Source organism: Sprattus sprattus (assembly GCF_963457725.1).
Source record: "Sprattus sprattus genome assembly, chromosome: 9".
NCBI lineage: Eukaryota > Metazoa > Chordata > Actinopteri > Clupeiformes > Clupeidae > Sprattus > Sprattus sprattus.
This window is the reverse complement of record NC_137928.1, coordinates 2,104,061-2,124,784: the sequence shown is the minus strand read 5'-3', so window position 1 is coordinate 2,124,784 and position 20,724 is coordinate 2,104,061. Positions and strand designations below refer to the sequence as shown.

Here is a 20,724-nt window from a genome sequence, read left to right as displayed (position 1 = left end):
ACACTCAGCTCTCTCCTCATGTTATTTACCTAGGGAACACACACACACTCAGCTCTCTCCTCATGTTATTAACCTAGGGAACACACACTCAGCTCTCTCCTCATGTTATTAACCTAGGGAACACACACTCAGCTCTCTCCTCATGTTTTTAACCTAGGGAACACACACACACTCAGCTCTCTGCTCATGTTATTAACCTAGGGAACACACACACACTCAGCTCTCTCCTCATGTTATTAACCTAGGGAACACACACTCAGCTCTCTCCTCATGTTTTTAACCTAGGGAACACACACACACTCAGCTCTCTCCTCATGTTATTAACCTAGGGAACACACACTCAGCTCTCTCCTCATGTTATTAACCTAGGGAACACACACACACACACTCAGCTCTCTCCTCATGTTATTAACCTAGGGAACACACACTCGGCTCTCTCCTCATGTTTTTAACCTAGGGAACACACACTCAGCTCTCTCCTCATGTTTTTAACCTAGGGAACACACACTCAGCTCTCTCCTCATGTTTTTAACCTAGGGAACACACACTCAGCTCTCTCCTCATGTTTTTAACCTAGGGAACACACACACTCAGCTCTCTCCTCATGTTATTAACCTAGGGAACACACACACACTCAGCTCTCTCCTCATGTTATTAACCTAGGGAACACACACTCAGCTCTCTCTCCTCATGTTTTTAACCTAGGGAACACACACTCAGCTCTCTCCTCATGTTATTAACCTAGGGAACACACACTCAGCTCTCTCCTCATGTTTTTAACCTAGGGAACACACACACACACACTCAGCTCTCTCCTCATGTTATTAACCTAGGGAACACACACTCAGCTCTCTCCTCATGTTTTTAACCTAGGGAACACACACACACTCAGCTCTCTCCTCATGTTATTAACCTAGGGAACACACACTCAGCTCTCTCCTCATGTTTTTAACCTAGGGAACACACACACACTCAGCTCTCTCCTCATGTTTTTAACCTAGGGAACACACACTCAGCTCTCTCCTCATGTTATTAACCTAGGGAACACACACACACTCAGCTCTCTCCTCATGTTATTAACCTAGGGAACACACACTCAGCTCTCTCTCCTCATGTTTTTAACCTAGGGAACACACACTCAGCTCTCTCCTCATGTTATTAACCTAGGGAACACACACTCAGCTCTCTCCTCATGTTTTTAACCTAGGGAACACACACTCAGCTCTCTCCTCATGTTTTTAACCTAGGGAACACACACTCAGCTCTCTCCTCATGTTTTTAACCTAGGGAACACACACTCAGCTCTCTCATGTTTTTAACCTAGGGAACACACACTCAGCTCTCTCCTCATGTTTTTAACCTAGGGAACACACACTCAGCTCTCTCCTCATGTTTTTAACCTAGGGAACACACACTCAGCTCTCTCCTCATGTTTTTAACCTAGGGAACACACACACACTCAGCTCTCTCCTCATGTTTTTAACCTAGGGAACACACACTCAGCTCTCTCCTCATGTTTTTAACCCTGAAGCGTCTCTCTCCTTCTTCTCTTTGTCTTTCCTGATGGGAAATCTAGAGTGGATTTTATAAAATGGAGGAAGTTCAAATCCCATACATAAACATAAACTGCAACATGTATCTCTCAGTTACCAAGATACTAACATAAGGAATCTGTTTATACACGTACTTATGATCATTTTAACCAGCTCACTTAACATAGTTAAGACAACATATTCCCAATCTCCTGCAGAGATAATTGTCCTAAATGATTGAGTGTTAATGTGTTGATGTGTTTATGTATGTACTTTTCATTATTTGGGATGATGAAACAACAGACCGCTGGTTCCACAGCTCAAGCCTACACTCTCAGTCATAACAGATAGTACAGGGTTGTCCAAACTCACAGTAGCAGTCTAGAGACAGATCTGGAGACTCCTGGGCAAAGAGCCCAGATTGGTCATAACCTTCTCATAGACATTACACATGAAAGAGCCCAGATTGGTCATAACCTTCTCATAGACATTACACATGAAAGAGCCCAGATTGGTCATAACCTTCTCATAGACATTACACATGAAAGAGCCCAGATTGGTCATAACCTTCTCATAGACATTACACATGAAAAGTGCTCAGACTTGTTTTAACTCTCAGAGACATAACACATGACCGAGCCCAGAGACAGAGCTCTAGTGCTTCTGCTAGGTTAAAATGACATTAAGGTTCTGTTTATTATCTTAATGTTGATATCCAGTGGATCCATGGTTCTTTTTAAAATAACATTTCAGATTTTACTATTTGTCGTATTCTTCCAAACAAATGTTTCTCATGTCTACCAGCACCATCTGATACATTAAGAACAGCCTGCAGTACATCAAATGACCAGAAGATGTCGCCAACAGGCCAGTGATCCAAAAAGGCCTATGTGTTGTTTGAGTTTAAGGCTTCAAGGTAGCAACAGGTATGCCAAGCCATGCCATGCAATGTTGTCTCTGTTCCAAAGCTTAGTCTCCTAGGTGACACACGTCTCAATACTTCACTCTTTGGCAGCGACTTCATTGTCCAGGCCCTCAGATCGTCTAAAGAATGTCTTTGTACGTCGCTTTGGATAAAAGCGTGTTCTAAATGACTAAATGTAATGTAAAATGTAAAGAATGTCTTTGAGACTTTGTATTTGTATTGCTTCTTCATGGCTCTCTTAATCTATTGAGTAGCTGTTGCTAAATCACAAACAGACATTCCCCTTATATCACCTGCCAGCCTTTTACTTACTAATTAGACGTTAAGAAGAACCAGGAAAAATAGCCGATAAAACCTGAAGGCGATGGAGCGAGTCTCTTTCCCGGGTGAGGTGAGGACATGGTGTTGGGAAGGAATTTAGGGAGGAAACTCATCTTAATTAAAGCATTAGGCACATACCTCCCCCTCCCTTCCTAGTGTGCTGGGATCAGTAGCAGGGCACCTTGACCGTCTCACACACACACACACACACTCACACACACTCACACACTCTCACACACACTCACACACACTCACACACACGCACACACTCACACACACACACACACACACACACTCACACACACACACACACACACACTCACACACACACACACACACTCGTGTTTGAAGCAGGAGTGTTTCTGGACAGTGTGAGCTGTTTGTTCTTCAGAGTTCTCTAGGACGTATGTTCTTTTAGTGCAGGAGACCTGACCTGTGCTTGGATGGCATGTCATGAATTGTGTGTGTCTGTGTGTGTGTGTGTGTGTGTGTGTCTGTATGTGTGTGTGTGTGTGTGTGTGTGTGTGTATATATGTGTGTGTGTGTGTGTATATATGTGTGTGTGTGTGTGTGTGTGTGTGTGTGTGTGTGTGTGTGTGTGTGTGTGTGTGTGTGCGCGTGTGTGTCTGAATGGGTGTCTGTGTGTGTGCATGTGTGTCTGTATGTGTGTGTGTGCATGTCTGTATGTGTGTGTGTGTGTTTACATTTCTATCAGTGTCTGTTTCTGTTTCTCTGTGTGTGAGTGTATGTGTGCATGTCTGTCTGTTTGTGTGTCTATGTGTGTGTGTGTGTGTGATTCACTTGGTTGCAAATACATGCACAGTGTTTGTGTTGTTGTGTGAAACATAATAAGGCTCTTAACTAATATTTGGATGCTGTGGTGTTGTATCAGTATTGGTCATTCCAAATAAATGAATCAAATGTGTGAGAGAGAGAGAGAGAAAGAGAGTGAGTGAGTGTGTATGAGTGAGTGTGTGTATGTCTGAAAATTACATTCTCAACATTCCTTACCGCTTGGTCCATGTACAGTATGTCACTTCAGACCTGATTCGCTCCGTTTATTTTTGATGTGACTCTATTTGACTACTTGGATTATTTGTGTTTATTTGTGTTTATATGTGTTTATTTATGAGGCCACAGGTACAGAGCTCGCACGAACGCTCTAGAGACAATAACTCTACGACATGATGACACACATCAGATAGTTATAAATATGGTGTGTCAACAGATAAACTGAACAAACCTTCCCCATAGGAGATATTAGCACTCTCAACAGTCAAACACTCACACTAAATTAAATTTAAAAGTAATTGTGTTCATTGTTTGGGACGTTGAAGTTTGTGTTTGTACACCCATCCAGTAGAAACATGTGTTATAGTGTTTTATGTATTATGGTGGTCTTATGACAGAATAATGATGATGATTTAAGGTTCATAAACTCTCAGGGAATGATTGACAGAGGGATTTAGGCATGTGTGTGTGTGTGTGTGTGTGTGTGTGTGAGTGAGAGGGATTTAGGCAAGACACTCCCAGAGTGTTGATAGTCGGTCATGAGCTCTGTAGCATTAGTAATCTTGTTATTTTATTCCGTTGTCAGCCTGACACACTAGCGGTCCTTTGTGTGTGAGAGGCAGACAGAGAGAGTCAGTGTTTCTATCACACACACACACTCCACGGGCAGGTCCCTCAGTCCGGGCTACCGCCGCTGCTTAGCAACCCCTCGTCCCTCACCTGCTCCAGTTTCGGTCACGTGAGCCCAGTTTCAGGCCCCTCGTTAGTGTGTGCAGGGTCCAGTTTCTGAGGAGACGTAGCGTCCGAACAGAGGGGCTCTGTGTGCGTGCAAGGAGATGTGTGTGTGTGTGTGTGTGTGTGTGTGTGTGTGTGTGTGTGTGTGTGTGTATATGTGTGTGTGTGTGTGTGTGTGTGTGTGTGTGTGTGTGTGTGTGTGTGTATATGTGTGTGTGTGTGTGTGTGTGTGTGTGTGTGTGTGAGTGTGTGTGTGTGTGTGTGTGTGTGTGTGTGTGTGTATATGTGTGTGTGTATATGTGTGTGTGTGTGTGTGTGCAGGGAGATCCAGCGAGATTGCAGCAGCCAAGAATCTCCCGTGAGTGCCCAGCCTCCCCCGAAACTTCTCATCAGTATCGAAGTGTATTTGTCCGATTGTTTGATGTTAGAAACCTTAAGCAATCATTCCTCTGGTTCCTCTGGTCTGCGTGTCAGTTCCTAAGCGTCACATCCTTTATTCTAATCAGTTTCTGTGAAGAGGACTTCTAAGGACAAACAGAAAAGAATAAAAAATAACTATAACTCATCCCATATGTAAGCAGTGATATGGGAACCGGTAGCCATGATAAACTAGCCCATTAAAGATTAACACTTCCTCATTTCGGCCCACCTGTGCTCGTAACGCTTTATGGGGACATAACCCTGTTGAGGTGACCATGGAAACTAACCACACGCTAGCTTATGTCACAACTCCAAACACACAACAAGACATTGGGGCCTGTGTCATTTACACTGTCGTTACAGAGTCATTGTAAGTAATGTTCATAGTTGTGCTTTAGCCGTTTCAATCTTTGTTTTTGAGAAGTGTCCCAATTGGCAAACCCAGTAAGAGCAATACTTCAAAACAGTCAAGAAAATGCCCCAGACTTTTGCTTTAATACAGGACGCCTGAATGCACGTCCCATATTTCAGAAGCTATAACATGCAACAGCGGATGTTGTTTGTTAGTCATGTGAATGTCTCATTCTTCACAGGGTCACTGTGACACAGGAACCCTTCATTTCCTACTCCAGAGCCCTTCTCTCCTAATGACGGGCTCAATGGATGAGTGCTGGGATGAGTCTGGGGGCTGTGAACCACATACAAGAGTTTAAGGTAACCATAGAGTTGGAGGTAACCATAGAGACGGGGGCTGTCAACCATATAAAACAGTTTAAGGTAACCATAGAGTTGGAGGTAACCATAGAGACGGGGGCTGTGAACCACATACAAGAGTTTAAGGTAACCATAGAGTTGGAGGTAACCATAGAGACGGGGGCTGTCAACCATATAAAACAGTTTAAGGTAACCATAGAGTTGGAGGTAACCATAGAGACGGGGGCTGTCAACCATATAAAACAGTTTAAGGTAACCATAGAGTTTAAGGTAACCATAGAGACGGGGGCTGTCAGCCATGTAAAACAGTTTAAGGTAACCATAGAGTTTAAGGTAACCATAGAGACGGGGGCTGTCAACCATATAAAACAGTTTAAGGTAACCATAGAGGAGTCTGCTTTCGAACAAGTGGCCTACAAACAAACACACAACCCACTGAGTGCCCTATGGTCTCAAGGAAGACAAGAATGAATACACATACGTGAAGAATGAACACACACACGTGAAAAATGAATACACACACGTGAAAAATGAATGCACACACGTGAAGACCAGAGGTTTGGGTCGAGGAACTTTGCCAGGACTTTCAAGACAGTTTTCGTAAATGATTCCAAAGGAATTACAAAATCCACAAATATTATTTGTATTAATTTATTAACCATTGATGCACTAAGATACCCTTGATTCCAATATTGTAATAACCGTCAGTTTATGGTACCTCTTCCCTTTATCTATCTAACTATCTCACATCAACGCACAAATCTACTTTAAGAATCTCCATCTAATCACACATCTACTTAAAAAATCTCCATCTAATCACACATCTACTTAAAGAATCTCCATCTAAGCACACATCTACTCCCAAATGGGTTAAGGGCCTCTCATCGCTACTGTTACAGTCATGAGTGCATCGTATGTGTGCGTGTGTGTGTGTTTGCATCGTATGTGTGCGTGTGTGTGTGTTTGCATCGTATGTGTGCGTGTGTGTGTGTTTGCATCGTATGTGTGCGTGTGTGTGTGTTTGCATCGTATGTGTGCGTGTGTGTGTGTTTGCATCGTATGTGTGCGTGTGTGTGTGTTTGCATCGTATGTGTGCGTGTGTGTGTGTGTTTGCATCGTATGTGTGCGTGTGTGTGTGTTTGCTTCGTATGTGTGCGTGTGTGTGTGTTTGCATCGTATGTGTGCGTGTGTGTGTGTGTTTGCATCGTATGTGTGCGTGTTTGTGTGTTTGCATCGTATGTGTGCGTGTGTGTGTGTTTGCATCGTATGTGTGCGTGTGTGTGTGTGTTTGCATCGTATGTGTGCGTGTGTGTGTGTGTTTGCATCGTATGTGTGCGTGTGTGTGTGTTTGCATCGTATGTGTGCGTGTGTGTGTGTTTGCATCGTATGTGTGCGTGTGTGTGTGTGTTTGCATCGTATGTGTGCGTGTGTGTGTGTTTGCATCGTATGTGTGCGTGTGTGTGTGTTTGCATCGTATGTGTGCGTGTGTGTGTGTGTTTGCATCGTATGTGCTTTTGGGTATTGACACAGAGTGTCTCCGCTGTTTAGTTTCCTCACCCCTGAGTCAAAGCATGAACCTACTTTCTTCACGATTCAAGTGTGTGTGTGTGTGTGCGTGTGCGTGTGCGTGTGCGTGTGCGTGTGCGTGTGCGTGTGCGTGTGCGTGTGCGTGTGCGTGTGCGTGTGTGTGTGACCCCTTCTGGCTTCTGTTTCAAAGTTCCTGTCCCAAGCAGGCATGAACACACGCGTGAATGAACGATTGTTTGGTTACGTGGAGCTGATGGAATCAATCCCCAGGCTCGCACCCAGCAGCCTGCATTATTAAAGACAAACAGCCAAGGGTTGAACATTTCATCACCTTCATCTGCACACACACACACACACACACACACACACACACACACACACACACACACACACACACACACACACACACACACACACACACACACACACACACACACACACACTGATACACACATACACTCACACACACACACTGATACACACACACACACTCACACACACACACACACACACTCACACACACACACACACACACACACACACACACACACACACACACACACACACACATACGATGCACTCATGATGAGTTGCATGTGATTGATGGTGTGTCTGGGGTGCTGCCCTGTCCACAGACACTCTCCATCTGGAGGGAATGAGCAGACAGACGCCACAGCCAGAACAGAACCGGTCCTGATCTGGACCCATCCCACGCCACAGCCAGAACAGAACCGGTCCCTCGCCACAGTAATGCTGTCGTCCGGGTGACCATGATGCCTGGGTGATCTGGGCGTGGCCTACACCACCGCTTGCTTCACAGGTCAAAAAGAGCGATTAGCGATTAGCGATTAGCGCCGGCCCCTCGGACACCGATCCTCCGCGGGAGATGAAGTGAAGCGCTGAGCGGTGAAGTGAAAAGAGAGCCTCCCTATCGTAGCCGACTCTGCTAAATATTTTACAGGGCAACAGTTGCGGGGCCCCACACACATACACGCACACAAAACACACACACACACTCTCACACTCAACTCACACACACACTTACACTCAACTCACACACACTCAACTCACACACACACTCACACACTAGACACTCTCTCACACACACACACACTACAAACACACAGACACTCTCTCACACACACACACACACTCACACACATGCACACACACTCTCACACACACATGGGGTGCAAGGAGCCATGTTTTAAACAGGAGCCCTGTGAAGATGCCAAAGATTAGCGACAGTCTCAGTTAAGCATGTGGAGTAGATTCCATATCAAAGAACCACATTTTATGAATAAAGAGGAAATTGTAGGTGATTTATTGAAGTAATTTAACAGCATATGCATGATGCTCATTTCCATACTCAAGGCTATATAATGTGTGCAGTGCATTTGTTTACGTGTTAATGTTTTGAATCTCCCACAGTTGTTTGTGGGCACCCTGTATGCAAAGGAAGTCCCAGTTGAGTTCAGGAAATGCCTGAAGTCAGTGACATCATCAGTCTGCGCCCTCACAGCAGTGCCTGTGTGTGTGTACATACTCCAGAGCAGTGTGTGTGTGTGTGTGTGTGTGTGTGTGTGTGTGTGTGTGTGTGTGTGTGTGTGTGTGTGTGTGTGTGTACATACTCAGAGCAGTGTGTGTGTGTGTGTGTGTGTGTGTGTGTACATACTCAGAGCAGTGTGTGTGTGTGTGTGTGTGTGTGTGTGTGTGTGTGTGTGTGTGTGTGTGTGTGTGTGTGTGTGTGTCTGTGTGTACATACTCAGATCCGGAACTGTGTGTGAGACACAGTCAGCACCACACTCCTGAAGGCTAGGACATAACAAACAGACAAACAAACAAACAAACAAACAAACAAACAAACAGACAAATCGTAAGCAAGCTTACCCATGAATATGCGCCCCCAGAAGTTTATAAGATTCGAGTCAAAGTAGGTGAGAGAGCAGGAAGGAGGTGAGTCAGGGTTGGTCTTCAAAGAGAAGTTTATTTTACACACATAAACCAAAAGCACATCAACTCTTCTCTTTAAAAATAGAAGTTTATTGTTCTGACATAAACCAAACGCACTTCAACTCCTTAAAAAAACCTCCACTTATTTAGAAACAGAAAGATGAGATGAGGCTTGTAAAGAGCAGATGTCCATCTGAATGTGTGTGTGTGTGTGTGTGTGTGTGTGTGTGTGTGTGTGTGTGTGTGTGTGTGTGTGTGTGAGAGTGTGTGTGTGTGAGTGTAGACAGTAACATAAGCCTGTTTGGGTGTGAGTGACTCTCCCAGGTGTCCTCCGCACCCTGCTGCACACACAGAGCCTCTCACACACACACACACACACACACACACACACACACACACACACACACACACACACACACACAGAGCCTCTCAAACACACGCACACACACACACAGCCTCTCACACACACACACACACACACACACACACAGAGCCTCTCACACACACGCACACACACACACACACACACACACTCCGCACCCCGCCGCACACACACAGAGCCTCTCACAGAAGACCACCTGTTCACCTGTGTCTCCGCCCAGCTCAGGTGACCACTCCCCTGGCATCATCCTCTGCGCTCACCTGTGTGTGTAAATGTCTCCTGCTATAAAAAATTCATGTGTGTCATATCCCTTCATTCACCATGAGAACAGCTAGCCTCTGTGTGTGTGTGTGTGTGTGTGTGTGTGTGTGTGTGTGTGTGTGTGTGTGTGTGTGTGTGTGTGTGTGTGTGTGTGTGTGTCAGCATCAGATGCGGTAGCTGTGGCGCATGAGTGTGACTCAGTCTCAAGTCAACTTGGAAACACAAAAACAACATTATTACATTATACTGTATGAGTTATTTGCTTGGATGGGACTCATCACTGAACATGTATTGCTCTGGTATTCTATTTAGAAAACACAATTAACACTGTGGTCTTCAGTTAGACTTACGATGAAGATTCATTGATTCATCAAACAAGAAATGCAGACGATGCCAGCCAATACCTATTTAAGAACAGAAAACTACAGGAAAAAAACTTAATATAAGCAGAAGCTTACGCACGTATGTTTGTTCATACACATTGTCTTAAAAAAGAACACAAAGTGCACAATCATATATTATACAACATACTTTGCAGGCTAATTATTCAACATTTGTTACAAAACACTTTTTACCAGAAAAAAGTACAGCTTTCAGACATTAAAGTGACCATCTTCCACAAAAGCCACAAAAATGAGTGATAATCCTAAACAGTCCTTCTAGCTTGAGCATGCTGACCACAATCAGAAGACCAACAACACACAAGCGACACACTCACACACACACATACAGCCCTTCATTGCGGAGTCGTGTGGGATCTCATCTCTGAGAGCCCCTAACTGTAACACACCATCTGGAGTGTGTGGAGTTCTTCTCCTCTCCTCTCTTCCTAGGTCTCCTCTCCTCTCCTCTAGTCGTCTCAGACGTAGTCCCTGCGGTCGTACCCTGGCCCCCCAGGAGCGGAGCGCGGGGCGGAGTACGCCATCCGGGACGGGTTGTACTTCTTCTCCTGGGGGGGGCAGGAGCAGCAGAGGAGGGACCCCCCGATGAGGAGCAGGGCGGCGGCGGCCCAGCCGATGTAGAGGGCGGCCCCCAGCTCCCTGCGCTGGGCGTCGGTCAGCAGCGGGTTGTAGAAGTCCCGGATGATGGTGTTGGCCGACCAGGAGGTGGGCACCAGCTGCATCGCCCCTGCCACGATGAAGAGCACGCCCGCCGCGATCATCACGCGCGCCTTCGCCCCCTCGTCCTCGATGCAGTTGGTGCACTTGGCGCCGCCGATGGAGACCAGCACGGCCAGGACGGTGAGCAGGATGGAGATGACGGTGAGGGCGCGGGCGGCCTGCAGGTCCTGGGAGAGCGCCAGCATGGAGTCGTAGACCTTGCACTGCATCTGGCCCGTGCTCTGCACCACGCAGCTCATCCACAGCCCGTCCCAGATGATCTGGGCCGTCACGATGTTGCTGCCGATGAACGCCGTCACGCGCCACATGGGCAGGGCGCACGCCACGATGGCCAGCAGCCACCCCATCACACACAGCACCTGTCCCAGCAGCTCCAGACCCGCCGACATGTTGCCACCGGCAGTCAGGGGGAAACACACACACACTCACCGACACCCGTACAGAGACCGGGGCAGTCAGGGGGAAACACACACACACACTCACCGACACCGCACAGAGCCCAGGGCAGTCAGGGGAAACACACACACACTCACAGACACCGCACAGCAACCGGGGCTGTCAGGGGAAACACACACGCTCACCGATGCCTCCGCACTGACGTTCTGCAGCACCTCAAGAAAGACACACACAGACACAGACACACACACACACACACACACACACAAATACTGACACACACAGATGGCTTGCAGCTGCTCAGGTGAAGCACTCACACTCAGACGCTCTTGAACGCTTCAGCAGAAACAGACAAGCAAACTTTGAGTGCCTGTCCAAGTCCAACGTTAAGCACATCTGAACACGGAGGAGACACACAAAAGCTTTCAGGCTGGCCGGTGGACACACACACACACACACCATACACACACAGTCAGAACCCGGGCTGCAGCACTGCAAGTACCTTATATACCCCTGAGGAGGTGGGAGGGAGGAGTCCTTCTGGGATGTGACAGCGCACCAAGGAAGGTGGAGGGGCGTTCACATCATTCACCATGGCACAGGGCACAAGACACACACACACACACACATTTAAATGATAGTGTGTGATTAATGCTACAAGTAGATAGGAGTGATTAATCCCATGACTGGAATGGAATTCATTTGATAACTTTAAATGACTATTAAAAACATGGAATACTTTCAAAAGTGATGATAGCAGTGCCTTTGAAGGATGTCACACACCACCATGTACCGTTTTCAGTAATGTAGTTTACATTTCTACTGGCAACTTGTACCAGCAGCAGTTAACATGTTCAATTACAGTAATATGCCAACTGCATGAAATAATCTAAATGCAGCTCTCAATGAGACTTGTGGCAGTGGTAGTTAGCATGTTTGTTTTTATCTATCTAATAATAATAATGTCAACCTTTTGAAATGTATTATGTTCAGCTGCCTGAGTGTTCCAGATCAGTGTGTGGCTCACTTATCAGCTGCTGATTGGCCACTCTGTTGTCTGGAACCTGATGACGACTTCCTAGTTGTCCTCTGCAAATGGATATAAATCTCTCCTTTCCTTCTTCTTCATCTATAATGTCTATGATCTATGACTCCCTAAATATATGTATATTTTTCTTTTTTTCTACTGGACAGCAGCAGTGTAAACAGCATCTGAAGCTGTCTGATGCAAGTGCCTGTTACAGAAATCCCCTCACACACAAACACACAAACACAGACACACACACACTCACACACACACACACGCACACACAAACACACAAACACACACACATGAACACACACACACACACACCCTTCTAAAAGCTGCTCTTATCTTGCCCTGAACACGCAGAAGTAGCAAATTAGTAATACTGTGTGTGTTTGTACTGTTCCTCTCATCTGAACACCCAGTGCTGTAGGAGGTTTAACAAAACACAGGTGTGTAGTTCTTTAAAGGGGTTAGACTAACAGCCAATTCCAGGTCCTTACTTAACTTAAGGGAAAGACCCCCCCACCCCAGTGTGTGTTTCAGATCCCTGTTCAGAGAGTCTTGTGTGTGTGATGTGTGTTTGTCAGTGTGTGTCTTCAGAGCCTTGTGTGTGTGTGTGTGTGTGTGTTATGTGCGCATTAGCCTTGCCCCCCTGTCACCCCTCTGCCCCTGGGCTCCCTCTCAGACACGGCAGCACACACACACACACACACACACACACACACACACACACACACACACACACACACACACACACACACACACACACACACATGCACACACCAACACACACGCACACACAAGGCTCTGAAAAGACACAGACACACACACACACACACACACACACACACACATGCACACACCAACACACACGCACACACAAGGCTCTGAAAAGACACAGACACACACACACTCACAACCAGACACACACACACTCACACACACACACACAGAAACACAGCACACACATCACACACCATGCTCCAGACGTTGGCCAGAGATAAGGTGCTCCTCTAACATTCCTGGCCATTCCCGTGTTGACAAGACGTGCAGGGGCCCTGAAACGACTCCATTGTTCCTGGGGAGTTTCGGACAGTTGGGAATGGGACGGGGGGGGACGGGGGGGGGGGGGGGGGGACAAAGGCAAGGCTTCTTGCGGAGGGAGAAAGCTCGTCGACCCAGGGGACGTGCTCAGTCACACACGACACTCCTCAACAGCCTTACTTTCCCAAGCCTTCCTTTGTTATCTTTCCTGAAGTGGGCAAAGAGGCCAGGGGACAAGGCAAGGGTCTGGATGGGTTTTGTAGGTAAGTGGTGGTAGCACCCCCATGTGGACATTATTATATAGCCTCTTTGAGACTTCACTAGAGGGCCATCTCAAAGAATCAGTTCAGTGCTGTTAATCTTTGTTAAATCTTTTTGAGAAATGTACCATTAAGCCGAGTCACATTTCTACAAAATAGCATAAGAATACTGACAGAGTTTCAAAGGAACTAAATAGTTAGAACCCATATTTACATGCCGGTCAAAACAAATCTTAAAAATGAATTAAAGTGGCAAGAGGAACAATGTCACATCTCATGACAGCACATACCCAACAACCAAACACACGTATACATATCTTCAGATTGATTTATTTTATTACATTCGGTTTATATTTGTTTGTTTTACTCACACCCCCTTAGGTAGGCGTCCTACGCAACACGCTTTGTCTTGCTTTGTGTTCAGAAAACCCATGGCTTGAGTTATGTTACAGTAAGCAAACTGATGTAGGTAATGCCACACAGGGTTATGAAAAACAAGGTGTAGAATAACCAACCCAGTTAATGGGGATGACTTACTTAGAGTCTAATCTAACTTGAAGAAAGACAGATGTGTTTAATAACTTCAAAATCTGTTTATGCCAAAAAATCTGCCTAAATCTGTTTTTGCCAAAAATCTATCAGAGAAAATAAATGAGTTACTATTCAAGGCTTAGAATCTCACCCAAACTGGCAGTTCCCAAACAGTGAGTCATTCAGGAATGAATCACTTAATGATTTATAAATTGCTTAGAAATTCCTATCGTTCACACACTCTGCTTATCAAAGAGAAGGACAAAACGTAAACAAACTGGTTGAATTGATGACTGGGTTTATTTTCTGTACAAATCCAGAGTTTTCAGCTAGTGCAAAGGTCCACGGGCCAGGTGAGAGGGTACTGCACAATCATCAGCAGACACGTCGTGAGGGTACACACCCAAGAGATCATACTGAACACAGTGCATTGGAAACTGTGGAATGATTTTTTTTCACAAGCAATCATAGCTAGCTACAATAAATATCTACAACAGTATCCAAATTTCGTTGTATGCAAATACAATGACAAATAAAGGCATTCAATTTCAAAAACAATTCACACAACAGGTTCAAAGGGAATGGCTTGTCAGTAAAAAAAAAAAAAAGCTACCGTCAGCAAGGGTGCAAATGTTCTGGTATCTTTTCATCAGTGATTGACTCGAGTCTGTTTGGCAAGAAAATATTTACACAATTCTTCAGGGAAGACAGACAGACTGTCTTCTCCTCTCCTTCTAGGAACTAGCACACCCCACAAAGGCCTCAAAGGGTGTTTTTTTCTTGTTTCTTTATGTCTTCCACCAGAACACATCCCCACCCCCCCCTCTCTCCTTACGGACCTGGTCAGACGTAGTCTCTCCTCTCGTGCGTGCTCTGGACCACGGACCTGGGGGGCGCCGCGGAGTACATCATTCGGCTGGGGGGGGGCATGTACTTCTTCTCGGAGCTGGGGGGGCAGGAGCAGCAGAGGATGGACCCCCCCACCAGCAGCAGGGCGGCGGCGGCCCAGCCCAGGTAGAGCGCGGCGCCCATCTCCCTCTTCTGCTGCTCCGTGACGATGGGGCTGTAGAAGTCAGCGATGATGCTGTGCGCCGTCCAGGACACAGGGATGAGCTCCGCCATGGCGGCGCACAGGAACGCCACGCCCGCCGCGATCATCACGCGAGCCTTCGCCGCCTCGTCCTCGATGCAGTTGGTGCACTTGGCGCCCACGATGGCCACCAGCACGCCCAGGATGCCCAGCACGATGGAGACCACGCAGAGGGCGCGGGCGGCCTGCAGGTCCTGGGGCAGCGCCAGCATGGAGTCGTAGACCTTACACTGCATCTGGCCCGTGCTCTGCACCACGCAGTTCATCCAGATGCCCTCCCAGATGGTCTGCGCCGTCACGATGTTCACGCCGATGAACGCCGACACGCGCCACATGGGCAGGGCGCACGACACGATGCCCAGGATCCAGCCGATGGTCGCCACCGTCACCCCGAGAACCTCCAGCCCAAACGCAGCCATGAGTGTGTGTGTGTGTGTGTGCTTGTGTGTTAGTGTGTGTGTGTGTGTGCGTGTGCGTGTGTGTGCGTGTGTGTGCGTGTGTGTGTGTGTGCGTGTGTGTTAGTGTGTGTGTGCGTGTGTGTGCGTGTGTGTGCGTGTGTGCGCGTGTGTCCGCACTGTGTCCACAAGTCCACTCGCAAGTCAAGTCTCTCTCTTTCTCTGTCTTTGTCTTCTCTCTGTTAGCCACTCTTTCTATCTAGGGTTAGATTTAAGGCTACACTCACTTTCTCTCTCTCTCTCCGTCACTTTCTCTCTTTCTCTCTCTATCCCTCACTTTCTTACTCTCTCTCCGTCACTTTCTCTCTCTCTCTCTCTCTCTCGCTCACTGGCTCTTATCCCCCGGGTCGCGTAAGAGAAGCTTCTAGAAACTCCAGACAGTCAGAAAGCTGCACAGGTCATGTGTCCAGGCCTTTATACCAGCCCACAGGAGGAGTGTGTGTGTGTGTGTGTGGGATGAGTCCCCCGGGGATTGGTCAGGACGCTTTATGAGCGCTTCAAACACTCGCTGCTATTGGCATAGTTTGGGGGGGGGGACTTATGGTGCAGCTTCTCCATTCACGGTAGCTCCCACCTGTGTGTGTGTGAGTGTGTGAGTGTGTGAGTGTGTGTGTGTGTGAGTGTGTGCGTGTGCGTGTGCGTGTGTGTTTCTGTGTGTGTGTGTGTGTGGGTGTGGATGTGTGTGTGTGTGTGTGTGTGTGTGTGTGTGTGTGTGTGTGTGTGTGTGTGTGTGTGTGTGTGTGTGGGTGTGCGTGTGTGTGTGTGGGTGTGGATGTGTGTGTGTGTGTGTGTGCGTGTGTGCGTGTGTGTGTGGGTGTGCGTGTGTGTGTGTGTGTGTGTGTACCTGTGTGTGTGTGTGTGTGTGTGTGTGTGTGTGTGTGTGTGTGTGTGTGTGTGTGTGTGTGTGAGAGTGTGATGGGGGTGGGTGCAGTGAATAGGTAACTTCCAGCCCTTGACTGGTGTGCATGTGGAGGTTAAAGAGTAACAGGGCCTCTGTGTTGAGGCCACTGTGGAGCGAGACCTTGGCAGATAAGAGTGTGTGTGTGTGTGTGTGTGTGTGTGTGTGTGTGTGTGTGTGAGAGGGCCTCTAAGAGCGGCGTTAAGGGCTCCTTGATGTTTGGGTTAGGGTCTCCAGTGCTGCTGATGTAATCACAGCAGTAAAGCTCTTCTGTCTCTGACTATGGTAACAGCCCTGGTAAACAGCCCACTGACCTGAAACCAGCGTAATGGTAAACAGCCCACTGACCAGAAACCAGCGGAATGGTAAACAGCCCACTGACCTGAAACCAGCGTAATGGTAAACAGCCCACTGACCAGAAACCAGCGTAATGGTAAACAGCCCACTGACCTGAAACCAGCGTAATGGTAAACAGCCCACTGACCAGAAACCAGCGTAATGGTAAACAGCCCACTGACCTGAAACCAGCGTAATGGTAAACAGCCAACTGACCTGAAACCAGCGTCTTTGGTAAACAGCCCACTGACCTGAAACCAGCGTCTTTGGTAAACAGCCCACTGACCTGAAACCAGCGTCTTTGGTAAACAGCCCACTGACCTGAAACCAGCGTAATGGTAAACAGCCCACTGACCTGAAACCAGCGTCTTTGGTAAACAGCCCACTGACCTGAAACCAGCGTAATGGTAAACAGCCAACTGACCAGAAACCAGCGTCTATGGTAAACTGACCACTGACCTGAAACCAGCGTCTATGGTAAACTGACAACTGATGGGTCTGATGAGTTTAACAACACCTTCATCCTTCAGGCTGCTGATGGGGTCTGATGAGTTTAACAACACCTTCTCCACCTACATGCCACTGATGGAGGCTGATGAGTTGACTACTTATGCAAACCCATGCGGGGAGGGCCCATTCAGTCGGTGGTAAATGTTTAAACGCTCATAACCCCGCTTACAGGCATCCAAGCGCTATTTTTAACTTCATGAGCCCAATAAACACACAGACACTTTAATTGTATACTCCTAACTTAACACACCTTTCCATAATGATAGTGCAGGTGTCCTAAGGGCAGCAAACATGTGTGGTCTCTTTATGTGAGTGGTCTTTGTGTGTTATCATGTGGTATATGTGTGTTATGTTGAGTGTGGCAGGAGTATGTTGAACACTCAGCACTCAGGGCTTCTCTTCTGCCCACAGGAGTGGAACACTTCTCTTTCTCTCCCTCTCTCTCTAACTCTCTCTTTCTCTATCATTTCCTCCCTCGCTCTCTCACACACTTTCTCTCCCTCACTCTCATTCTCTTACTTTTTCTCCATCCCTCCCTGTCCCCTCTCCCTCTCTCCCTCTACCCCTCCTTCTCTCTCCCTCTCCCTCTCCCTCTCCCTCCATCCCAGGTATGTGTCCTGTTGTGACCCACTAACATAGAGCAGTTTTATGGGTACACGGTATGCAAGCATCTTTTTTATATGTTCTGCTCTATATATCTTTTGTATGCACTGTTTATATTGCTAGTTACACTTTAACCCCTGAATGCATCCTTGAGCTTGTAAACACTCTAACAACAGCCCTTACTGCATCAACACTTCTCCAGGTCACATATGAATACGGCACAGGACATCATGGCATAGGAAAACATAAAGGTCTACACACAAGATATATGTGTAGGTCTACACCCAAGAGATATATAGGTCTACACACAAGAAACGCATAGGTCTACACACAAGAAATTTATAGGTCTACACACAAGAAACGTATAGGTCTACACACAAGAAACGTATAGGTCTACACACAAGAGATATGTAGGTCTACACACAAGAGACATGTAGGTCTACACACAAGAGACATGTAGGTCTACACACAAGAGACATGTAGGTCTACACACAAGAGACATGTTGGTCTACACACAAGAGACATATATTCAGTAGGTCTACACAGAAGATATATAGGTCTACACCCAACAGATACGTGTACGTCTGCACACAAGAGATACGTGGGGAACAGACTGCTGTCCAGGTGTGTCAGTATGGATTTTCTGCCTTATCGCAGTTTCCATATCCTGTCTGTGTAGTGTGTTCTTCTCTGCACAGATGGAGGTTACTCAGAGTCTGCTCTGGCCCTGACTGGTGTGATTGTGTGTGTGTGTGTGTGTGTGTGTGTGTGTGTGTGTGTGTGTGTGTGTGTGTGTGTGTGTGTGTGTGTGTGTGTGTGTGTGTGTGTGTGTTTGGTGTGTGTGTGTGTGTGTGTGTGTGTGTGTGTGTGTGTGTGTGTGTGTGTGTGTGTGTGTGCACACCAGGGACGTGCAGTCATAGGAGGCAGGGGAGGCAGAGCCTCACCTGTCATTTTGAAAAGTAAAAAAAAAAAAATATTAAAAAAAAATATTTTTTTTTGTATAATAATCATATATATTTATGTATTATAAAATAAATATTCATATTTCTGTAGTTATCTGTGTTACGAGTGTCATTTCTGCATGATTCCGATCATTTCGAGCATTTTTATTATCAAAATCGCTGAATTTGAACATTTCCGGTTCCCAGTGATCAGCCAATGAGCATTGGACGTGCGGTCAAGGGAGGCAGATGCATTGCAGTCTATGGGCAGGGTAGGCAGTGCCTCCCCTAGGATTGCGAAATCACTCCAAACTGGGTTTTACGCATGCGTGCGCAAGCGTAGAACCTTTTGAGTTGAGCTGAAAACGCATTGAAAAATATTGCAAGGGAGGCACGCACTACCACGGATTCAAGAAGGGTGGCGAGCGAGAGGGCACTTGTTGGGTATATAATCTGACGTTGGATTTTCTTCTTCACTTCTCTACTTGAGTTTGACAGCGAAAATGGAAGATTGCATTGCTAACCTGAGGCATGTTGAATTAACTAAGAACGTTTAAGTATTTTAAGTTAACACAGTAGTATAACACATTTGCATTGGAGTATTTCACGTTTCCCAACGGGACTACATATTCATGCGCAACACGAACCTAAAGAACCTAAAGGCTGTTGATGCAGGAAAGTTGCCTTGAAGTTGTGAGCAGACTAGGTAGGTGCTAATCATGAGCTAAACTAGCCACTGACTGCATTCACTCAAGAAGAGGACAACGGATTTCCACTGATCTATACTGATAATCGTGAGTGGATTCATTTTGTTTCACCTCAAACTGACGGTTATGAGCTCCAACGAAAGTGCACCAACTTTAAATTATACTGGCCAGTAGAACATTTTGGTATTGTGTGCTATGTATGCGGTGTTTAACTGTTTACATGTTAATATGTTGTGTAAATAAATATGGAATTGTTTTTTCGAAGCTGTCCGAGTTGGTTAAATGGTCATTTAAATTAGCATCCCACCACCGTAGTTATATTTTCTCCAGACAAAATGAAATGAGCCATATCATTGGTGGGAGGGCTACATACACTAGCTTGCAACTATTAATATCTTATTAATAACTCATCATAATACAATAAAAAAACAATCGTTTGAAAATAATGGTATTAGACAATAAAACAACGTTTTTTCAGTTCTGATCAGATGACAATTTTAAAACCATAGACATATATACATGTATATATACATTATATATATAGTTTAAACTAGAGCTCAAAATGACGTAATCACTTCCGGTTTCTGTGCCTCACCAGCTCTGAACCTCACTGCACGTCCCTGGTGCACACTAATGCAAAAACACAAATACCCACACACACAAACACACATTTAAGTGTTTCTGGTTTCTAGTCTGTCATGTGAAGCAGAGAGGACTCTGTTACACTCTCTTAAGCTGAAAAGGGGACTCACACACACACACACACACTCTCTTAAGCTGAAGAGGGGACTCACACACACACACACACACACACTCTCTTAAGCTGAAAAGGGGACTCACACACACACACACACTCTCTCTCTCCTGAGCTGAGGAGGGTCTCCAGGGGACACACACACACAGACTTAAAAACAAGCCCCCCATTGTCCTCGTTGCCTCCTGCTCTGAAACTGTAAACCTAACTACTGTGTGTGTGTGTGTGTGTGTGTGTGTATGTGTGTGTGTGTGTGTGTGTGTGTGT

At 46.4% G+C, this 20,724-nt stretch overlaps 2 protein-coding genes across 2 annotated transcripts; both read right to left on the bottom strand.

Moving 5' to 3' along the window:
• Positions 1-10,640: 10,640 nt before the first annotated feature.
• On the bottom strand, positions 10,641-11,291 carry LOC308370550 (claudin-3-like; the record flags this gene model as incomplete). The annotated part of the gene is made up of 1 exon (XM_080845214.1): positions 10,641-11,291. The coding sequence occupies one exon, from the start codon at positions 11,289-11,291 to the stop codon at positions 10,641-10,643; it is 651 nt and encodes a 216-aa protein (XP_080701340.1).
• Positions 11,292-15,006: 3,715 nt separating this feature from the next.
• LOC308370549 (claudin-4-like) lies at positions 15,007-15,672 on the bottom strand (the record flags this gene model as incomplete). The annotated part of the gene is made up of 1 exon (XM_080845213.1): positions 15,007-15,672. One exon carries the CDS (start codon positions 15,670-15,672, stop codon positions 15,007-15,009), a length of 666 nt encoding a protein of 221 aa, XP_080701339.1.
• Positions 15,673-20,724: the final 5,052 nt, after the last annotated feature.